Source organism: Oncorhynchus mykiss, chromosome 18 (assembly GCF_057628025.1).
Source record: "Oncorhynchus mykiss isolate SJ-2025 chromosome 18, ASM5762802v1, whole genome shotgun sequence".
Taxonomy (NCBI): Eukaryota; Metazoa; Chordata; class Actinopteri; order Salmoniformes; family Salmonidae; genus Oncorhynchus; species Oncorhynchus mykiss.
In genome coordinates this window covers 43,095,909-43,115,187 of record NC_143039.1, presented here as the reverse complement: position 1 = coordinate 43,115,187, position 19,279 = coordinate 43,095,909, and the positions used below count along the sequence as shown (strand labels likewise).

General features: G+C 42.2%; 1 protein-coding gene across 4 annotated transcripts; it reads right to left on the bottom strand.

The window, feature by feature from the left end:
* Positions 1-4,412: 4,412 nt before the first annotated feature.
* tomm40l (translocase of outer mitochondrial membrane 40 homolog, like) lies at positions 4,413-17,668 on the bottom strand. 4 transcript variants are annotated; one of them, XM_036952546.2, is made up of 10 exons: positions 17,568-17,668; positions 16,611-16,828; positions 13,617-13,684; positions 11,241-11,333; positions 10,662-10,763; positions 10,347-10,452; positions 10,126-10,248; positions 7,676-7,752; positions 7,474-7,576; positions 4,413-5,853 (listed from the first exon to the last, which is right to left on the bottom strand). In XM_036952546.2, exons 2-10 carry the CDS (start codon positions 16,825-16,827, stop codon positions 5,714-5,716), a joined length of 1,029 nt encoding a protein of 342 aa, XP_036808441.1. In that variant the 5' UTR covers position 16,828; positions 17,568-17,668; the 3' UTR covers positions 4,413-5,713. The 4 variants fall into 4 exon arrangements, with proteins under 4 accessions (XP_036808441.1, XP_021427440.2, XP_036808440.1 ...); XM_021571765.3 differs by having other exon boundaries at positions 17,235-17,662; XM_036952545.2 differs by lacking the exon at positions 17,568-17,668 and adding an exon at positions 17,083-17,265.
* Positions 17,669-19,279: the final 1,611 nt, after the last annotated feature.

The following is a 19,279-nucleotide window of genomic DNA, read 5'->3' as shown; positions in this document are numbered from 1 at the left end:
TGATTTTGTACGTTTGCCCACTGACAAAGAAATGATCAGTCTATAATTTGAATGGTAGGTTTATTTGAACAGTGAGAGACAGAATAACAACAAAAAAACTCATGTCGAAAATGTTATAAATTGATTTGCATTTTAATGAGGGAAATACGTATTTGACCCCTCTGCAAAACATGACTTAGTACTTGGTGGCAAAACCCTTGTTGGCAATCAGAGGTCAGACGCTTCTTGTAGTCGGCCACCAGGTTTGCACATATCTCAGGAGGGATTTTGTCCCACTCCTCTTTGCAGATCTTCTCCAAGTCATTAAGGTCTCGAGGCTGACGTTTGCAACTCAAACCTTCAGCTCCCTCCACAGATTTTCTATGGGATTAAGGTCTGGAGACTGGCTAGGCCACTTCTACTTGAGCCACTCCTTTGTTGCCTTGGCCCTGTGTTTTGGGTCATTGTCATGCTGGAATACCCATCCACGACCCATTTTCAATGCCCTGGCTGAGGGAAGGAGGTTCTCACCCCCAGATTTGACGGTACATGGCCCCGTCCATCTTCCCTTTGATGCGGTGTCCCCTTAGCAGAAAAACACCCCCAAAGCATAATGTTTCCACCTCCATGTTTGACGGTGGGGATGGTGTTCTTGGGGTCAAAGGCAGCATTCTTCCTCCAAACACGGCAAGTTGAGTTGATGGCTAAGAGCTCCATTTTGGTGTCATCTGATCACAACACTTTCACCCAGTTGTCCTCTGAAACATTCAGATGTTCATTGGCAAACTTCAGACGGGCATGTACAGTATATGTGCTTTTCTTGATCTCAGCTCGTTACCAGTATAAAAGACACCTGGGAGACAAATCTTTCTGATTGAGAGGGGGTCAAATACTTATTTCCCTCATTAAAATGCAAATCAATTTAGAACATTTTTGACATGCGTTTTTCTGGATTTTGTTGTATTCTGTCTCACTGTTCAAATAAACCTACCATTAAAATTATAGACTGATCATTTCTTTGTCAGTCGGCAAACGTACAAAATCAGCAGGGGATCAAATACTTTCCCCCCCTCACTGTATGTCAAATAAATAAGGTAAAAGCACTGAATGTGTGAGTATCCCTAACCTTGCCAAAAGACAAAGCGTTATGAATGGGTCAGTGGTTCACCAATCAGGGCCTTGATTGGCTAGGCAACAGTAACAAGGAGTGATGTGTAATAAATTTTTCTTTGGACACAAATGTTCTCGCAACGTTCCCCAACATGTCTAGAACATTAATATCTTATGTTCTGAGAACACAATCATGTTCTGTGTATGTTTGGTGGAACAGTGATGGAATATTCTCCTAAAAAAAAAAACTGGACACATGAATGTTCTTTCGAACGTCCCATAAAAAGCGTCTAGAACATTGTTGTATATTCTGAGAATATTGTATGTTCTGCTTGACATTAAGGGCATGCCCTAATGTTCTAACTAACACAAAAGGTTCTCATAAGGTTTTTGTTACATAGAATGTTCCTCTAATTAACTGGACACTCAACATTAGGGGAACATTACACAAACGTTCTCTCCCTCGAACTGTTAGCTGGGAAGACACTAGCTGCTTCCAGGTATCTTTTTTTATCACACTGGCTACAATATCTGGGATGAGAAACAGAGTTGGATGTTTTCTTCACCAATTGTCTTTTTCTCCATTAACAGCCAGTCATGAAGGTCCTAGTGCTGCTCGCGCTTGCTGTTTTCACTGGTGAGTGAAAAATATGTTTTCATTCTTCAACATGTGACTAGTGTTTGTGTTTGTATTTTTAAAAGGAAGCAAATTGATAATACTAAAATGTAACAGTTAGGTAATATCAATGAAAGGAGTAAATGTATAATCTAAAATACCCTCAAGTCTAGACTGAACATTTTATAATCTTCGGTCTCTCCTACAGGGTGCAAAACTTATGTTCTGTGGCAGGACCAGTCTAAGTGGATCAGACAGTGGTGCCACACAGTCAAGTTAGTCTCAATATGTAGAAAATAACACAATATATTGGAGTTTGATAACTGTTGAGTAACAATCTACTTGTTTGTTAACCTTGTGACTTGGCCTCTATACTGACCTTTCTCTCGGTCTCAGAGTGCCTATGCTGTGAACCAGTACACTGTGGCCAGGTGACTCCTCTGACTCAGGACCTGCTGGGAAGGCCAAACAACTGAAGGCTCACCTGGAGAAGGAACTGAGCACTGGCTGAAGGCCACTCTTCTCCTGAAGAGTGAGGAGCTGAAGGGAAGCCTGGAGAAGGAACTGAGCACTGGCTGAAGGCCACTCTTCTCCTGAAGAGTGAGGAGCTGAAGGGAAGCCTGGAGAAGGAACTGAGCACTGGTTGAAGGCCACTCTTCTCCTGAAGAGTGAGGAGCTGAAGGGAAGCCTGGAGAAGAAACTGAGCACTGGCTAAAGGCCACTCTTCTCCTGAAGAGTGAGGAGCTGAAGGGAAGCCTGGAGAAGGAACTGAGCACTGGCTAAAAGGCCACTCTTCTCCTGAAGAGTGAGGAGCTGAAGGGAAGCCTGGAGAAGGAACTGAGCACTGGCTAAAGGCCACACTTCTCCCAAAGAGTGAGGAGCTGAAGGGAAGCCTGGAGAAGAGTATGTAGCAGCTGCAGGCCGAGCTGGGCCCCTAGCTGAACAGAAGTGGCCAGAACCTGGAGGAGTTCCAGAATGTCATGATTTCCCTGACCCAGAGCTCGAAGACTGAGCTGACTCAGAGAACACAGGAGCTCCAGTAGAATCTAGCCCCATATGGAAAGGACTTGACGACCCAACTGCCATTAAGAAGTGCCAGTAATCAATTTTACTTGTTCTACTAGAACTGCGTCCTGATTAATAATTTTCCATCAAAGTCCAAAAGGGGCAATATGTACAGTATACTGACAGAGTATTGTTTGTCTCATACATAATAAACAAACACACGTCTCTGTTTCAAGTTAAATACGAAGCCTAATGCAATAACAGTCAACTTAAAAATAGTATCATATGTTATATCAAATTTATAACCGTGAACAAAAGAAATGAACACAACAATTTAAGATTTTATTGAGTTAAAGTTCATATAAGGAAATCAGTCAATTGAAATAAATTCACGAGGCTGTAATCTATAGATTTCACATGACTGGGAACACATATGAATCTGTTAGTCACAGATACCTTAAATAAAAAAGTAGGGGCGTGGGTCAGAAATCCAGTCAGTATCTGATGTGACCATTTGCCCGTGGAATGAAGTCCCACTTCTTTTTAATCGCTTTGCGAATTTGCTGGATATTGGCGGGAACTGTAACACGCTGTCGTACACCTTGATCCAGAGCATCCCAAACATGCTCAATGGGTGATATGTCTGGTGGGTATGCAGGCCATGGAAGAACTGGGACATTTTCAGCTTCCGGGAAATGTGTACAGATCCTTGAGACATGGGGCCATGCATAATCACGCTGAAACATGGTGTTGGCGGAAGATGAATGGCCCGACAATGGGCCTCAGGATCTCATCACGGTATCTCTGTGCATTCAAATTGCCAGCGATAAAATGCAATTATGTTCGTTGTCCGTAGCTTATGCCTGCCCCACCGCCATCCCAGGGCACTCTGCTCACAATATTGACATCAGCAAACCGCTCAACCACATGTGGTCTGCAGTTGTGAAGGCGGTTGGACGTACAGCAAAATTCTCTAAAACGACATTGAGGCAGCTTATGGTAGTGATATTAACAGGAAATGCTCTAGTGGACATTCCTGCTGTCAGCATGCCTACTCAAAACTTGAGACATCTGTGGCATTATGTTGTGACAAAACTGCACATTTTAGAGTGGCCTTTTAGTGTCCCCAGCACAAGGTGAGCCTGTGTAATGATCATGTTGTTTAACCAGCTTCTTGATATACCACAACTGTCAGGTGGATGGATTATTTTGGTAAAGAAGAAATGCTCACCAACAGGGATGTAAACAAATTTGTGCACAAATTGAGAGAAATACGTTTTTTTGTGCGTATGGAACATTTCAGGGATCTTTTATATCAGCTCATGAAATATGGGACCAACACTTTCCATGTTGCGCCTATATTTTTGTTCAGTGTAAATGTATGTACCACTATTGTTTCACATGATCAGTTATCGGACTCACCATCTCCTGACCAATATCTACATGTGACTCAGGACTATATTACAGAAGATGTGCAGGATTCTATCATCAATAGAATAATCACATCTACTGTTGCCCTCTTGAAAAGGGTCTCAATTTCTTCAAGCAAACTTTCCTACATATCAGCATATTTGTCAGTATTATCATGTGTGATTTAAATAAATTAAACTCATGAGCAGCATTCAGCTTATTCTCATCTTTTTGAAACAATTCAGGCTCTGTCAACTATGAGCAGAGAATTTGAAGCAATAAGAAACAAAACCAATTCTCTCGGTATTTTGTAAGAAATGGCATTTATCCTTTTCCCAATAGATATATACAGGTAATCTATACGATTATGAAAAAGATTTTCCTGCCCTCTGCGTCCCCAACCTAAAAAACAAACAAGTGAAAAGAAGCAGATAGACCATACAACACAAAATAAATAAAAACAAACCGACCAAAACAAAACTGTACCGGCACAGACCTAAAAACAAAAGTACTATAATTTGATAGTTTCCTAACAGCAAGTGTTTTACTGAGTCCTCTTTTACTGCTGTCTGCTATGTTGGTCTCAATATGTTAGTCTCTGAAGTATATGGCCATTGTCCAATCTCATCAACACATTGTCCTCAATCTCTGACCCATTCATTTTAACCCCAATTTTGATAATTCGATTGATTATTTTAGTCCTAAAGATGCACCTTATTTACATATCTTTGTTTAACCTTTCAATGATTATATACACTACATGGTCAAAAGTATGTGGACACCTGCTCATTGAACATCTCATTCCAAAATCATGGGCATTGATATGGAGTTGGTCCCCCCTTGGCGCTATAACAGCCTCCACAGTTCTGGGAAGGCTTTCCACTAGATGTTGGAACATTGGAAGCAAGTCCCCACAGCATTCAGCCACAATAGCATTAGGTGAGGTTGGGCAATTAGGCCTGGCTCGCAGTCGGCATTCCAATTCATCCCAAAGGTGTTCAATGGGATTCATGAAGCTCCCGACAAACAGTTATTGTGCTGACTTTGCTTAGAGTGTGTTGCGATCGAGGACAGACAATTTATACGCGCTTCAGCACTCGGCAGTTCTGTTCTGTGAGCTTGTGTGGTTTACCACTTCATGGCTGAGCCATTGTTGCTCCTAGACGTTTCCACTTTACAATAACAGCTCTAGCAGGACAGAAAGGTGACAAACTGACCTTGTTGTAAATGTAGTATCTTATGGCAGTGCCACATTGAAAAAGTTACTGGGCTCTTCAGTAAGGCCATTCTACTGCCAATGTTTGTCTATGGAGATTGCATGGCTGTGTGCTCGATTTTATACACCTGTCAGCAACGGGTATGGCTGAAATAACCGAATCCACTAATTTCAAGGGGTGTCCACATACTTCTGTATATATAGTGTATATTTTAACACATTATTTAGGAAAAATTAACCTTTGGAACCAACAACAATGAACTTCTTAGTAGTCAGATGGGGACAAATTGAAGTGATGTGAGACTCAGTGTTGAGTCCAGGCTTGGTCTGTCCTTTCTGTGAAGATTGCCTATAGGCTTTCCTCCACTCTGGTAAGTCTAACCGATGGTGATGCCAAAACCACATTGGAACTTGTTCTTCTTGTGGTTGAGGAAGGACCCCAGGACCAAAGAAAGAGGCAGAGGAAGTAGCTTCTTCTCTAGTGTGGCCCCCACCACCCAATTACTATCTATGGAGCCTGGAGTATTGGGGAGAAAAACAGAAAATTGGATAACAGTGCTTTCAGAACATATTCATAACCCGAGACTTATTCCACATTTTGTTCTGTTATTTAAAAATGGCTGAAATATATACATTTTGCACATTTATTGAAAATGAAATCCAGAAATCAAAATGACATAAGTATTAACACCCCTTTGCTATGACGCTCCAAATTGAGCATTCAATTTCGGTGCATTCAATTTCCTTTGATCATCCCCAAGATGCCACTAGATTGGGGTCCACCTGTGGCCAATTCAATTGTTTGGACATGATTTAGAAAGAAACACACCTGTCTATATAAGGTCTCACAGTTGACAGTGCATGTCAGAGCAGAAACTATAGCATGAAGTCCAAGAAACTGTCCCTAGATCTCCAAGATAGAATTGTGATCAGGCATATACATATTGGGAAGGGTATACATTTAGAGTATTGAAAGTTTCCAAGAGCACAGTGGCCTCCATCATTGGGAAATTGGAAAAAATATGAAACTATCCAGACTCTGCCTAGAGCTGACCGTGCAACCAAACTGAGCCACCGGGCAAGAAGGACCTTGGTCAGGAAGGTGACCAAGAACCCAAAGCCCACTGACATAGCTACAGAGTTCCTTAGCGGAGATGGGAGAATATGCCAGAAGGACAACAGTCTCGACAGCACTTCATCAATCTGGGCTTTATTGGAGACTGATGGTCCTGAGAAAAAGGCACATTACAGCACAACTGAAGTTTGTGAAAAGGCACATGAAAAACAGAAGATAAGGCAAAATATTCTGTGGTCTGATGAGACAAACATTTAACTATTTGGCCTGAATGCAAAGCTCCATGTCTGGAGAAACCCAGGCACAGCTCATCACCCGTCTAACACCATGGTGGTGGCAGTATCATCAGGCTGTGGGGATGCTTTTCAGGGGCAGGGAGACTTGTAAGGATAGCGGGAACAATGAACAGAGCCAAATACAGGCAAATCATTGATGAGAACCTGCTTCAGAGTTCAAACAACATTCGACTGGGGCAAAGATTTACATTCCAACAGGACAACGACCCCAAACATACAGCCAAAGCAATGCTGGAATGGCTTCAGAACAAAAATGTGAAAGTCCTTGAATGGCCCAGCCAAAGTCCAGACATGAATCCTATTGAAAATCTGTGGGAAGACTTGAAGATTGCTGTTCACTGCCACTCCGCATCTAACTTAACAGAGCTCTAGAGAATCTGCCAGGAAGAAATGGGAGAAGAATCACCAAATCCAGATGTGCAAAGCTCATACAGACATACCCAAGACAACTCAAAGCTGTAATCACAGCCAATGGTTCTTCTTACAAAGGGGTCTGAATATTTATGTAAATCAGATATTTAATTTAAGAACTTTGTCAATTTCTAAAAACGTGTTTTCACTTTGTCATTATGGGGTAGTGAGAAATAAGACATTTAATCCATTCTGAATTCAGGCTGTAACAAAATGTCAAATAAGTAAAGGGGTGTGAATACTTTGAAGGAACTGTATATGAAAATACAAAAGCAGCAAACAATGTAACAAAAGGCTAATATACAGGAATATACATATACTTTAAAATCAGTGTCCATACAAGCAGAAGCCATACCTTTGAAGAGCAAATTGGCTTTAGGCACATCTAGCTGGTAGCCAAATGATACACTGGTCTCCTGCATTCGGGTGCTAGCCTCAAACTCAACACCCAACTGCAACTGTGGGATAAGAATAACAGTGAGAGAGCTGAAGACACTTTTTACCAATGTGTTGATTAGTAACAGACACAGAAGGAAACCAATGGAATTGAGCAATACCGTGTCGTTGGCTTTGTGGTAGTAGGAGGCATGTGCCCCTGCTCCCCCTAATGTCAATGTGGCAATGAAGTTACTGCCTGAAATAGCAAGAAAAACCCATCTTAAAATGGCATAGTGTAACACACACATCTATCCTATCCACTATGGAAAAATATCAGTTAGTGGACTATCGCTGCATCATCAAAAATACATGTTTGTAGAGTGTCAAATTAACACATCCCTGCCAGATGTCAACTACAATAAGAACACACAAGGACCCATTCAGTGGCCAGAGAACAAAGGAAGATGAGCAAAAAGAGAAGGACAACTCCTGCTGGGTGCTTGCTGTGAGTGGCCCCCCTCTAGTCTGCATCAACGCTTCTGTCAGCAAAAAGGGCGGCAGGTTTGAACCAAAAGGGCACCCAGACTTCTGCCAGAGACATGGACACAACAGGTTTCTGACGAAGAGTGACCATGACTCAGCCAAGGAACTTGTCCATTGGACAACATTACACTGCTCGCAAAAGTGCCTCAAACTCTTATTTCCTCAAGCAAACAGCTTAAACGGACTGAAAAGAACAGCACACACCTGTCTATATAAAAAGGTCCCACAGCTGACAGTGCATGTCAGAGCAAAAACCAAGCCATGAGATTGAAGGAATTGTCCGTAGAGGATTGAGTTGAGGCTAAGATCTGGGGGAAGGACACCAAAAAATGTCTGCAGCTTTGAAGGTCCCCAAGAACACAGTGGCCTCCATCTTTCTTAAATGGAAGTTTGGAATCACCAAGACTCTTCCTAGAACTGGCTGCCTGGCCAAACTAAGCAAACGGGGGAGAAGGGCCTTGGTCAGTGAGTTACCAAGAACCTGATGGTCACTGACAGAGCTCATCTCTGTCGAGATGGGAGAATCTTCCAGAAGGACAACCATCTCTGCAGCACTCCACCAATCAGGCCCTTATGGTAGAGTGTCCAGATGGAAGCCACTCCTCAGTAAAGATAGCCCGCTTCAAGTTTTCCAAAAAGCACCTAAAGGACTCAGACCATGAGAAACAAGATTCTCAGGTCTGATGAAACCAAGATTGAAGTCTTTGGCCTGAATGCCAAGCGTTACGTCTGGAGGAAACCTGGCACCATCCCTACGGTGAAGCATGGTGGTGGCAGCATCATGCTGTGGAATGTTTTTCAGCAGCAGGGACTGGGAAACTAGTCAGGATTGAGGCAAAGATGAACAGAGCAAAGTACAGAGAGAGATCCTTGATGAAAACCTGCTCCAGAGCGCTCAGGACCTCAGACTGGGGCAAAGGTTCACCTTCCAACAGGACAACGACCCTAAGCACACAGCCAAGACAATGCAGGAGTGGCTTAGGGACAAGTATCTGAATGTCCTTGAGTGGCCCAGGCAGAGCCCGGACTTGAACTTGATCTAAAATCTTTGGAGAGGCCTGAAAATAGCTGTGAAGCAACGCTCCCCATCCAACCTGACAGAGCTTGAGAGGATCTGCAGATAATGGGAGAAACTCCCCAAATAGAGGTGTGCCAAGCTTGTAGCGTCATACCCAAGAAGACTCAAGGCTGTAATCACTGCCAAAGGTGCTTCAGAGTATTGAGTAAATGAAATAGGATTTTTTATTTTTGAATACATTTGCAAACATTTCAATTTTTTTTGTTTTGTTTTGTCATCGATGAAGATAAAACAAAAAAACAATGTAATCTACTTTAGAATAAGGCTGTAACGTAACAAAATGTAGAAAAAGTCAAGGGGTCTGAATAGTCACAGAACAATGCAGGTGATGAATGGGGGCTGACCCAATCCCAGGAACTATTCCATCACCTAAGCCAATCACAGCACTCCTGACAGGAGGTCTCACCTCTCACTGTTCGGTTTTACGAACCACAAAACAATCCAACAGCGTCCCATGGCGGGGACCTTGTGGAATTCTGTGTCCTACTGAAATTCTTATTTTTGGACTCTGCTGGCATGGAGAGTTCTCTGAAGACTGTCCCAGACAGATGTGTAAGAGTTTTCCAGCTCAACCTCACCTTCTTCTCCCTGATTTGATGTGAGCGTGTCATCTGTAGGCTTTAAATCGGTTACTTTATATTTTAAGTGTTTTGTGTTTTTGTCCTTTGAATCACATGCTATAAAAAAGGTTAGACAAACTCCCATATACTTTTATTTGTCTATACAATATCTCCACTATTCATTCATCCTGTACATTTGTTTTATCCTGGCTATTTCTAAAGTTCTTTGTTTGTAAAGATATCTACCGTCTCCAAGCATACATTGCCTTGTCATTTTAACTTAATTGCCTTCAGAATTATAAGTTAACTATTTTATAGTTTCTTGCTGATTTATAGTATTAAGTGTACAAACTCCCTTACATGGTTTAGAATACACTTCTGAAATCTAAGGGTGGCGCAGAGACTGGGTTGTTCCCATACTTCAGTGCGATTGTGGCCAATGCCTCACCTGTGTATCTGCCAGCTAGAGACATGACCGTGCCTTCCTCTCCTGGCCTGCGATGGTAAACCAGCTCCCCTCCCAAAGCCAGGGATGGGGTTATGGACTGGATGTAGTGTGCTACAATAATACCTGACAGATGAAGTAGTAAGAGAAAATGATCAGCTTAAGATATGTACCACCAACTGTAACTTTCAGTATTACAAAATACCTCCATTCACAAAGCTTACCAGAGCCTACAAGGACATCCGGGTTGCCCAGGGTAACAGCAGCAGTAAAGTCCTCTCCTCGGACCTCACAATCTCCTTGCCAGTTCACAAACTTTTGCTGCTGCGTCTGATGGCAGGACACACATTGATAAACATCTCATCAATCAGTCTGATGTAGTAACTCAAGTGGGCTATACACGGTCACCAAGCCTCCCAAATGTAAGGTCCAGGCGTTGAAGCTCTACTTCAAAGTATTGCTGATTATCACTTAATTTCAACTGCCAAGGTAAATGGCAGACTAAACAAAAACTACCATAGAAATCCAAATATCTGTACCTGGAAGGCTAGTTTGGACCGGACTCTGTTGGAGATCTGATGAATGACCTGGGCATTGAGGCTGCCGCTGTTGTCCATGTCTCCCACCATGACTGGGAAGGACTGGAGGCAGTAAACAATAGTTACAAAGTACAGGTAAAACCTTTCCAGAATAAGCTAATTTCACAAATACCAGCAACAATAACTGTAATATAGTTGTCATTCTCATTCATGACTGGTAGTGCGTGAACTTGACTGTATAAAAAAATATATACTTCGGGATTTTGGCAATGAGGCTCTTTATCTACTTCCCCAGAGTCAGATGAACTCACGGACACCATTTTTGTGGTAGACTCCAGTCATTGCGCTAACACTAGTTAGCATCGGCTCACGAAACTACATTCTGGACACAGCGACATGGTACCCACCAGTTCTTCCGACTCTGGAGAAGTAGATGAAAGGCCTCATTGTCAAAATCCCAAAGCACCCCTTTAAGCACTCAAATGAAGGGTTACAACTTTATATAGATGTAGTGTGTACAGGGCTAATGTATCAAACAAATCTTCAGGTTGGGGTATTAGCTAATTGGCTCAGACTCACCTCTGCTGGACCCATCTGCTTAGTTCCCACATAGGTGGCACCGAACCTGTAACTGGAATCGCCTAGGGTGCTGAGCATTACTGTGTGATTCACCTGATGGGGTCAATCAGAGGGAGGACAACATTTCATGTTTCTGTCAGCAATGCTCCTCAAGCATACATCTGTGTGTCGTGTAAAATGAAAAGACAAAAGCTTCCCACAAGCTTGTTTGTTGCCTTATTTGGTTACGAGCGCAAGACCAGAACTAATCCTAACACAGTATTATCAAAGTTTCTAAACCCAGAGGCTTAACATCGTAAGATTTCAGGGAACGCTTCCGAAGCAGACCAGACCGGGCTTTGAGAAGTCAATGAGCGAAGAGAAATTCTTCCTTAGTTAATTTTCTCAAAACCTAAATTCGAACCAATGTCTTAAGAAGCTGAACATGTTATTACTCCAACCTCATGAAAGTGACAAACTGACATTTATACACTGCTCAAAAAAATAAAGGGAACACTTAAATGACACAATGTAACTCCAAGTCAATCACACTTCTGTGAAATCAAACTGTCCACTTAGGAAGCAACACTGATTGACAATACATTTCACATGCTGTTGTGCAAATGGAATAGACAGCAGGTGGAAATCATAGGCAATTAGCAAGACAACCCCAATAAAGGAGTGGTTCTGCAGGTGGTGACTACAGACCACTTCTCAGTTCCTAGTCTTCCTGGCTGATGTTTTGGTCACTTTTTAATGCTGGCGGTGCCTTCACTCTAGTGGTAGCATGAGACTACAACCCACACAAGTGGCTCAGGTAGTGCAGCTCATGGCACATCAATGCGAGCTGTGGCAAAAAGGTTTGCTGCGTCTGTCAGCGTAGTGTCAGGAGCATGGAGGCGCTACTAGGAGACAGGCTAGTACATCAGAAGACGAGGAGGAGGCCGTAGGAGGGCAACAACCCAGCAGCATGACCGCTACCGCCGCCTTTGTGCAAGGAGGAACACTGCCAGAGCCCTGCAAAATGACCTCAAGCAGGCCACAAATGAGCATGTGTCTGCTCAAACGGTCAGAAACAGACTCCATGAGGGTGGTATGAGGGCCCGACGTCCACAGGTGTGGGTTGTGCTTACAGCCCAACACCGTGCAGGACGTTTTTCATTTGCCAGAGAACACCAAGATTGGCAAATTCGCCACTGGCGCCCTGTGCTCTTCACAGATGAAAGCAGGTTCACACTGAGCACGTGACAGACGTGACAGTCTGGAGACGCCGTGGAGAACGTTCTGCTGCCTGCATTATCCTCCAGCATGACCGGTTTGGCGGTGGGTCAGTCAAAGTGTGGGGTGGCATTTCTTTGGGGGGGCCGCACATCCCTCCATGTGCTCGCCAGAGGTAGCCTGACTGCCATTAGGTACCTAGATGAGATCCTCAGACCCCTTGGGAGACCATATGCTGGTGCGGTTGGCCCCTGGGTTCCTCCTAATGCAAGACAATGCTAGACCTCATGTGGCTGGAGTGTTAGCAGTTCCTGCAAGAGGAAGGCATTGATGCTATGGACTGGCCCGCCCGTTCCCCAGACATGAATCCAACTGAGCACATCTGGGACATCATGTCTCGCTCCATCCACCAACGCCACGTTGCACCACAGACTGTCCAGGAGTTGGCGGATGCTTTAGTCCAGGTCTGGGAGGAGATCCCTCAGGTGACCATCCGCCACCTCATCAGGAGCATGCCCAGGCGTTGTAGGGAGGTCATACAGGCACGTGGAGGCCACACACACTACTGAGCCTCATTTTGACTTGTTTTAAGGACATTACATCAAAGTTGGATCAGCCTGTAGTGTGGTTTTCCACTTTAATTTTGAGTGTGACTCCAAATCCAGACCTCCATGGGTTGATAAATTTGATTTCCATTGATAATTTGTGTGTGATTTTGTTGTCAGCACATTCAACTATGTAAAGAAATAAGTATTAAATAAGAATATTTAATTCATTCAGATCTAGGATGTGCTATTTTAGTGTTCCCTTTATTTTTTTGAGCAGTGTATTTGTCAAAAACAACTTTATGCCTTTGATTTTTGACTGCCTGCACATGCGCAGTTTGGCGCGAGACAACCGTTAGACCTGACTGCGTGTTTCTGAGCATGAACATAGCTAGCCAACGTCGCCATGACATTCCCTACAAGCGTGATGGGGGACTTTATTGGATAAGCAGTTTCTACACATCTTCAAACTAAACCATCTTTGGTTTTATACTCAAAGTCCGTAAACTTAATGAAATTATTTGCCAGGGGAGATCTATCTCTAGATGGAATGATGAAATGAGGCTCAGGATCAAAGGCCATTCACAACATAATTTTACCAGTAGAAAATAGAGATGTAGTGACCTTTACTGACCTGGAAGTGATTACTCAGGCCCTTGTTAACGATTAGTCTTACACCCTCCATCTGCATGGGGAACACCTCTGGAAAGACAGATAGAAATGGGAACTGATTGAGATTACGTGTAGGCCTACGACATGAAGACACAGAACCATTCAAAAGGAGTGGTTCACTATATTGTGTGTTATAGAAGGGTCCAGACACCTGTTTTTGCGATTTCACTTGGTTGAGAAACTAACCTCACTTCCTCATTCTGCATTACGGGGGCTCTGGAAAAACAAAAAACACCCAATAGTGATGCAGGTCTTTAGATGTTGTACACATGAAACTGTGCAATTCCAAAACTTTACCCGCAACATTATGTTCCATATTGTGTGACTCGAGCGGTTTCCCTTACCAGCTGTGCTGCGAGGGCTACACGGAAAGGGAGCACTGCTGCTAAGGGAAACCGTCACAAATATTTAATAATGTTGCCGATAACGTTTGGAATTACACAATCTCATGTGTACAGCATCTAAAGACCTGCAGCACTATACTGACAGCTTTGCCCTTTCTAAAATGATGTGTTTGGATGTTTTGGGAGCCTTCATTCGTGTTTTTCCAGAGCCCACACACTGCAGAACGAGTAAGTCTATTGTGGGTGCGTTAAGTTTCTCAAAACCAAGTAAAAGAGATACAAAACAAATGATAATAAAAGTGCCTGGACCCTTCTATCACATGCCATTTATGTCAACAATAATGATATGGTTCTAGAAAAGTGAACCAATCCTTTAACACTAGAACTGCCTGGCCTTTCAGCCTATAAGTACCTGCGAAAGAATGTTGCCAGCCATCACCTTTAGCATATGCATCGGATGCATATCAACTGGTACAGTGCAGCAAACATATGCACCAACACTTGATAAAGGATTCATTGCATATAGAAATACACATACATAAATTTTAAAGTTTAGATCGTCAAGGATGTTTTGTATAATTCCAACAAGTCCTAAAAAAAAACAACAACACCTATAGCCTATTTTTGTTTACCTTATAATAAAAATGCACCAGTGCATGAATAATTGTAATGGATGAATTGTATAAATACATTTGTGGAAATATATTAATGCCAAGATATAAAAACTAATTTGTTGATCGTATCATACACTGTATTGTGCCCTTATGCGTGTGCCTTTACATATGAATATTGCTCCCGAGTGGCGCAGTGGTCCAAGGCACTGCACCTCAGCGCTAGAGGCGTCACTACAGAACCTGGTTCGATTACGGGCTGTATCACGGTCTCTCGGAAAAGAGTTCATCCATAGACATGTTCCACCTGTTTTCTTTTATGTGCGCATGAGCAACAGTACAATCTGATGTGCTGCAACATCTGCATGTCACATCAACTCGTCTCTACCCCAAACCCTGCCATCCGTCCCAGACTGGTCTCACCGTGGCAGTTGGGATCACAGCCTTAGCTGGCTCTGTTCTGGTTTTTCTGCAGCGAGGCCCGGGCATTGGAGGCTTGAAGTCAACATCAGAATTAGATAAAGACTCTTAAAAATCAGCAACATCGATTTTAAGCTCGACTCCAACTCATCTAAATGTCAGTGAGTCCATTCATTTGCATCAGCTTGCCATTGTGAACTACACACATTGTATTTTGTACTCGGTGTCTGATTTGACTCTGAGGGGAAATTATATATATTATATATAATTATTATATATAATTTCCAGCCTTTCATTATAAAACAATTAGACCCCCAACAACACCTAGAACTATTCATCAAAATTACACTATTGTTCTAAATTCAGTCACCCTCATCATTCAGTTACTTTAAGTCACATGCACTATTATCAGCTTCTATCGCCCATTCATCCATTGACGACAGAATAGCATATTTAAAATGTTACGTTTATTATGTAACTAGTTTTTGCTTAGCAGCCAGAGCAATGCTGTAGCATGAGTGATCATGTGCTGAATGCAGCACTGATATTCCTAGAAAAAGTCACATTTGAAAATACAGCTGCGCCTCTTGAATTAGGGGTTATCTGATAAAGGTAAGTGTAACTGAAACTGCAGAATATGCTCTCCGATACAATATAGTAATCAAAATGTTTTATCTGCATGTGACTGAAGGAGGATTTGATAAAGTGATACTCCTTTCATTGCATCTGTAAATTACAAGATGCTCCCATCTCCTCATGTACAATTTGACAAATGATAGGCCTAATATTGTCACTCATCAGGTTATTGTCAATTGAATCTTGTCTATAGGCTAACTCTTATTATGTGTGAAATTAGTTTTGGTAAAGTTGATGGGCCAGCTGTGCAGGCTCACTGGCATTGTTTCCCGCTCATAAAATTGGATAGAGTGAAGGATATGTTCTGCATTATTCTAAAGGCCTACTGCAACACATGGCATGGGTTTGTTTCCCTTACTGTAACTATTACTAATCACATTTATTGTAACAAACAGTCCCGTACGCTGTGAAATTATTTGCTGCTGATAAATGCGTATAATTAATATATATATATATATATATATATATATATATATATATATATATATATATATATATAGTCTTTCTAAATTAAATCAACCTCCTTATCATTCAGTTAGGCCCAATTTAAATTCAATTGTGAAGTAAGGTGCACAATTATCACCCATTCATCATTCATTCAGTGAGCATAGAGAGACATTAGATTAGTGCCTGGCTGGGTACCAACATCCTACAGTACATTGTTTTGGCAGGTTAAGCTGGGAATAGGTGAGAAACAAAAAGAAAAACTGGTAAAAAGGCTCAAAATACTTCTCTGTTTGTGATTTCAAAATTCTGACAAATGAGCAGAGTCAAATACAAACATTTAGGAAAAGTCAGGGAAGGAGCAGGACATTTTGTATTTATTTATAAAATAAACGTCAGTGGCCGTTGGCCTATTCACCTATATTTGCACTATTCAATTCACAGATCTCATCTACATGGCGGAGGACTTTCTCTACATATTTCATGGACTAATCTGTTTACCTTTGCACTTGCGGTGGCACTCCTCAAACGTGCCAGGGTTGGACAGAGGGCCTTCTGCCTCCACCTGCTGACCGGGTGCCGCATTGCCTGAAGGCAGTACAGGTGATACTGGGGGCATTGAGAAGCCTGGGGGTACCGTCATCCCTGGGCCGCCAGGACTACCACCAGCAGGAGCCAATGGCGGGTTGGGGGAGCTGGCTGCCAAAACACTGCCCATTCTGTGAGAGGAGATGATAGGATGAGAGAGGTGGAGGTAGAAAAGATGGTGCTGAATTAATTGGGATTATTTCTGGCTATTACTGACAACTAGCAAGTTAAATAATTCAATCGGCTAACATGTATCTAGATGGCCAACCCGTTAGCTAGTTAGCTGGTCTGCTGTAACTAGTAGTTAGCTAACGAATGGTGTAGGAGGTGTTGTAAAACGACGGCAATGAAACGTTAGCTAGCTAGCTGCATAGGCTCTCCACACCTACTATATCCTGATGTTCTTATAGAAGACACGGATGAAACACCTTCTCGGGAAATAATTAAAAGCCTAATTCACAAGATCCTCAGCAACGCAAAAAGTACAATCTTTAGGCTGCCTATTTTCAATGAAACCTCGCTGAAATTGCTACTCACGTTGTGATTTCCAGAGGACGATGCAACACCCGGCAGTAACGTAAGAATACCTCAAACTGCCATGCGTCATAGCTAAGACCCGCCTACTTACTTGAGGTGGCACTTGGATTGGGCAAATGAGCCCACTTCTGAACAACGTGTGGCAGAAATACATGTCAATCTCAGCGTAAACAACCAGCATGGCACCACTGAGGTAAAAGAAAACTCAAGCGTGATAATTCGAAGGCATGGTCGTTATTTCGACCACACCTCCATTTGTAGCCAACTGGTTATTAGACGTTTCAGTCACAAAAGAACTGCAATAAGATTGGACAAATGCAATATCTGCCTTACCCAACCAACACTTGCTGATAGATTGCAAAATGGACTCTTTTTCTGATTTGGAAAAGACAGCAAGGTTCTCAAGGGCTGAAGGTGGGGTCATCACTGTTTGGAGGCTGCTGATTGGTGGACGAGGGGAGTCATTAAGGTTGGTTGCAGTTCAGGGATGTAAAATTAAAAAGTGCTGCCTGTGAAGGTCAGTGACAGCACGAGGGTCTTGGGTCAAATTCAGAAAAACGAATGGAATAGCTCCTACACCACTTTTTCCGCAGGGCCGGATTACCACATGCTCTGGGATCACTGACCTCCAGAGGTTGGGGCCCTTCTGGTGGGGGTGAAGGGTCAGACAGCACATGATAGCAAAATGTATAGAATTGCAGAAAATTTGCTTTAAAACTGCAAAATTAATAATAATAATAAAAAATAATAAGATGTGCTATAAAAAGAAGTGTAGAATTGCAGACAATTTGCTTTAAAACATGACAAAATGTGTAGAATGGCATTATAAAACTGCACATTTTACTCTGCACCATTACGAAATGAGTGGACTTAACTTGCAACAATTTTCAACCACTAACAAACGCAGCAATGTTGTGGATGTGTGCTTTGTGCTGACACACGTCCGTCAATATCTATGGAAGCTTTACCTTTCAGTTAGAGTAATGACCTAAGCAGTCACTAACTTTACATCGCTCTGGATAAGAGAATCTGCTTAATTTGAATGTAAGAATGTAGGCCTAAACACCTGAGTGCAGACAACAATGTGTAAAAGTATCACAAAAGCACACAACCTGTCATGTACACAAGCCTTCAAAGACAGGAACAATGAAAAACACCACACTTTCAATTGAGTTCATTTTTATTAAAATTTATAACCCCCTGTATTAATTCCAATGTCATTAAAACTCTGATAGAAGTAGATAATTGAAGTACACTTCTTGTATTGGTTGTTTCTAGGGTTACCGAGGGGGAGGTGTAACAAGCCAAATTGACATAGTTGCATTTTAAATTGTAATATTGTAAGAAAATTAATGGTGCAACTTTACCCATCTACTTTCTCTATAATCAGATCAAGCATACATGTATGCTCCAATATAGTGGCTGACTACGGCTGTCTGATTTGTAAGACAAACTACCTCGTCAAAGTTTCAGTATTAAGACCTCCGTTTGTAATTCTCACTCTAAATGGGGCTGAACAGTTTTGAAAATAACAAATGAGAAAGTAAAAGGAATAGCCACCAAGGTGTGTACATTCCCACATACAGTGCCTTCAGAAAGTGTTCACACCCCTTGAATTTTCCCACATTTTATGAAAAGCTAAATTGCCTTTAGTCAATAAGTATTCAAACCCCTTTGTTATGGCAAGACAAAATACGTTTGGGAGAAAAATATGTGCTTAAGTTTCATGGACTCACTGTGTGCAATAGTGTTTAACATGATTTTTTAGTGACTACCTAATCTCTGTACCTCACACATATATTTATCCCTTAGTCAAGCTGTCAATTTCAAACACAGATTCAACCTGCAAGGTTTTCAAATGCCTCTCAAAGAAAGGTACCTAAAGCAGACACTGAATATCCCTTTGAGGATGGTGAAGTTACTAATTACACTTGTGGTTGAATCTGTGTTTGAAATTGACAGCTTGACTGAGGGATAAATTTACTGGAGGATGGATCAACAATATTGTAGTTACTCCACAATACAAACCTAATTGACAGAGTGAA

Coding starts and splice junctions, on each gene's coding strand:
- tomm40l (XM_036952546.2), bottom strand. CDS start 16,827: ATGGGCAGTGTTTTGGCAGCCAGCTCCCCCAACCCGCCATTGGCTCCT. Junction 11,334..13,616: donor GCCTGAGTAATCACTTCCAG/GTCAGTAAAGGT, acceptor TGACCCCATCAG/GTGAATCACACAGTAATGCT. Junction 10,764..11,240: donor AGCAGATGGGTCCAGCAGAG/GTGAGTCTGAGC, acceptor TACTGCCTCCAG/TCCTTCCCAGTCATGGTGGG.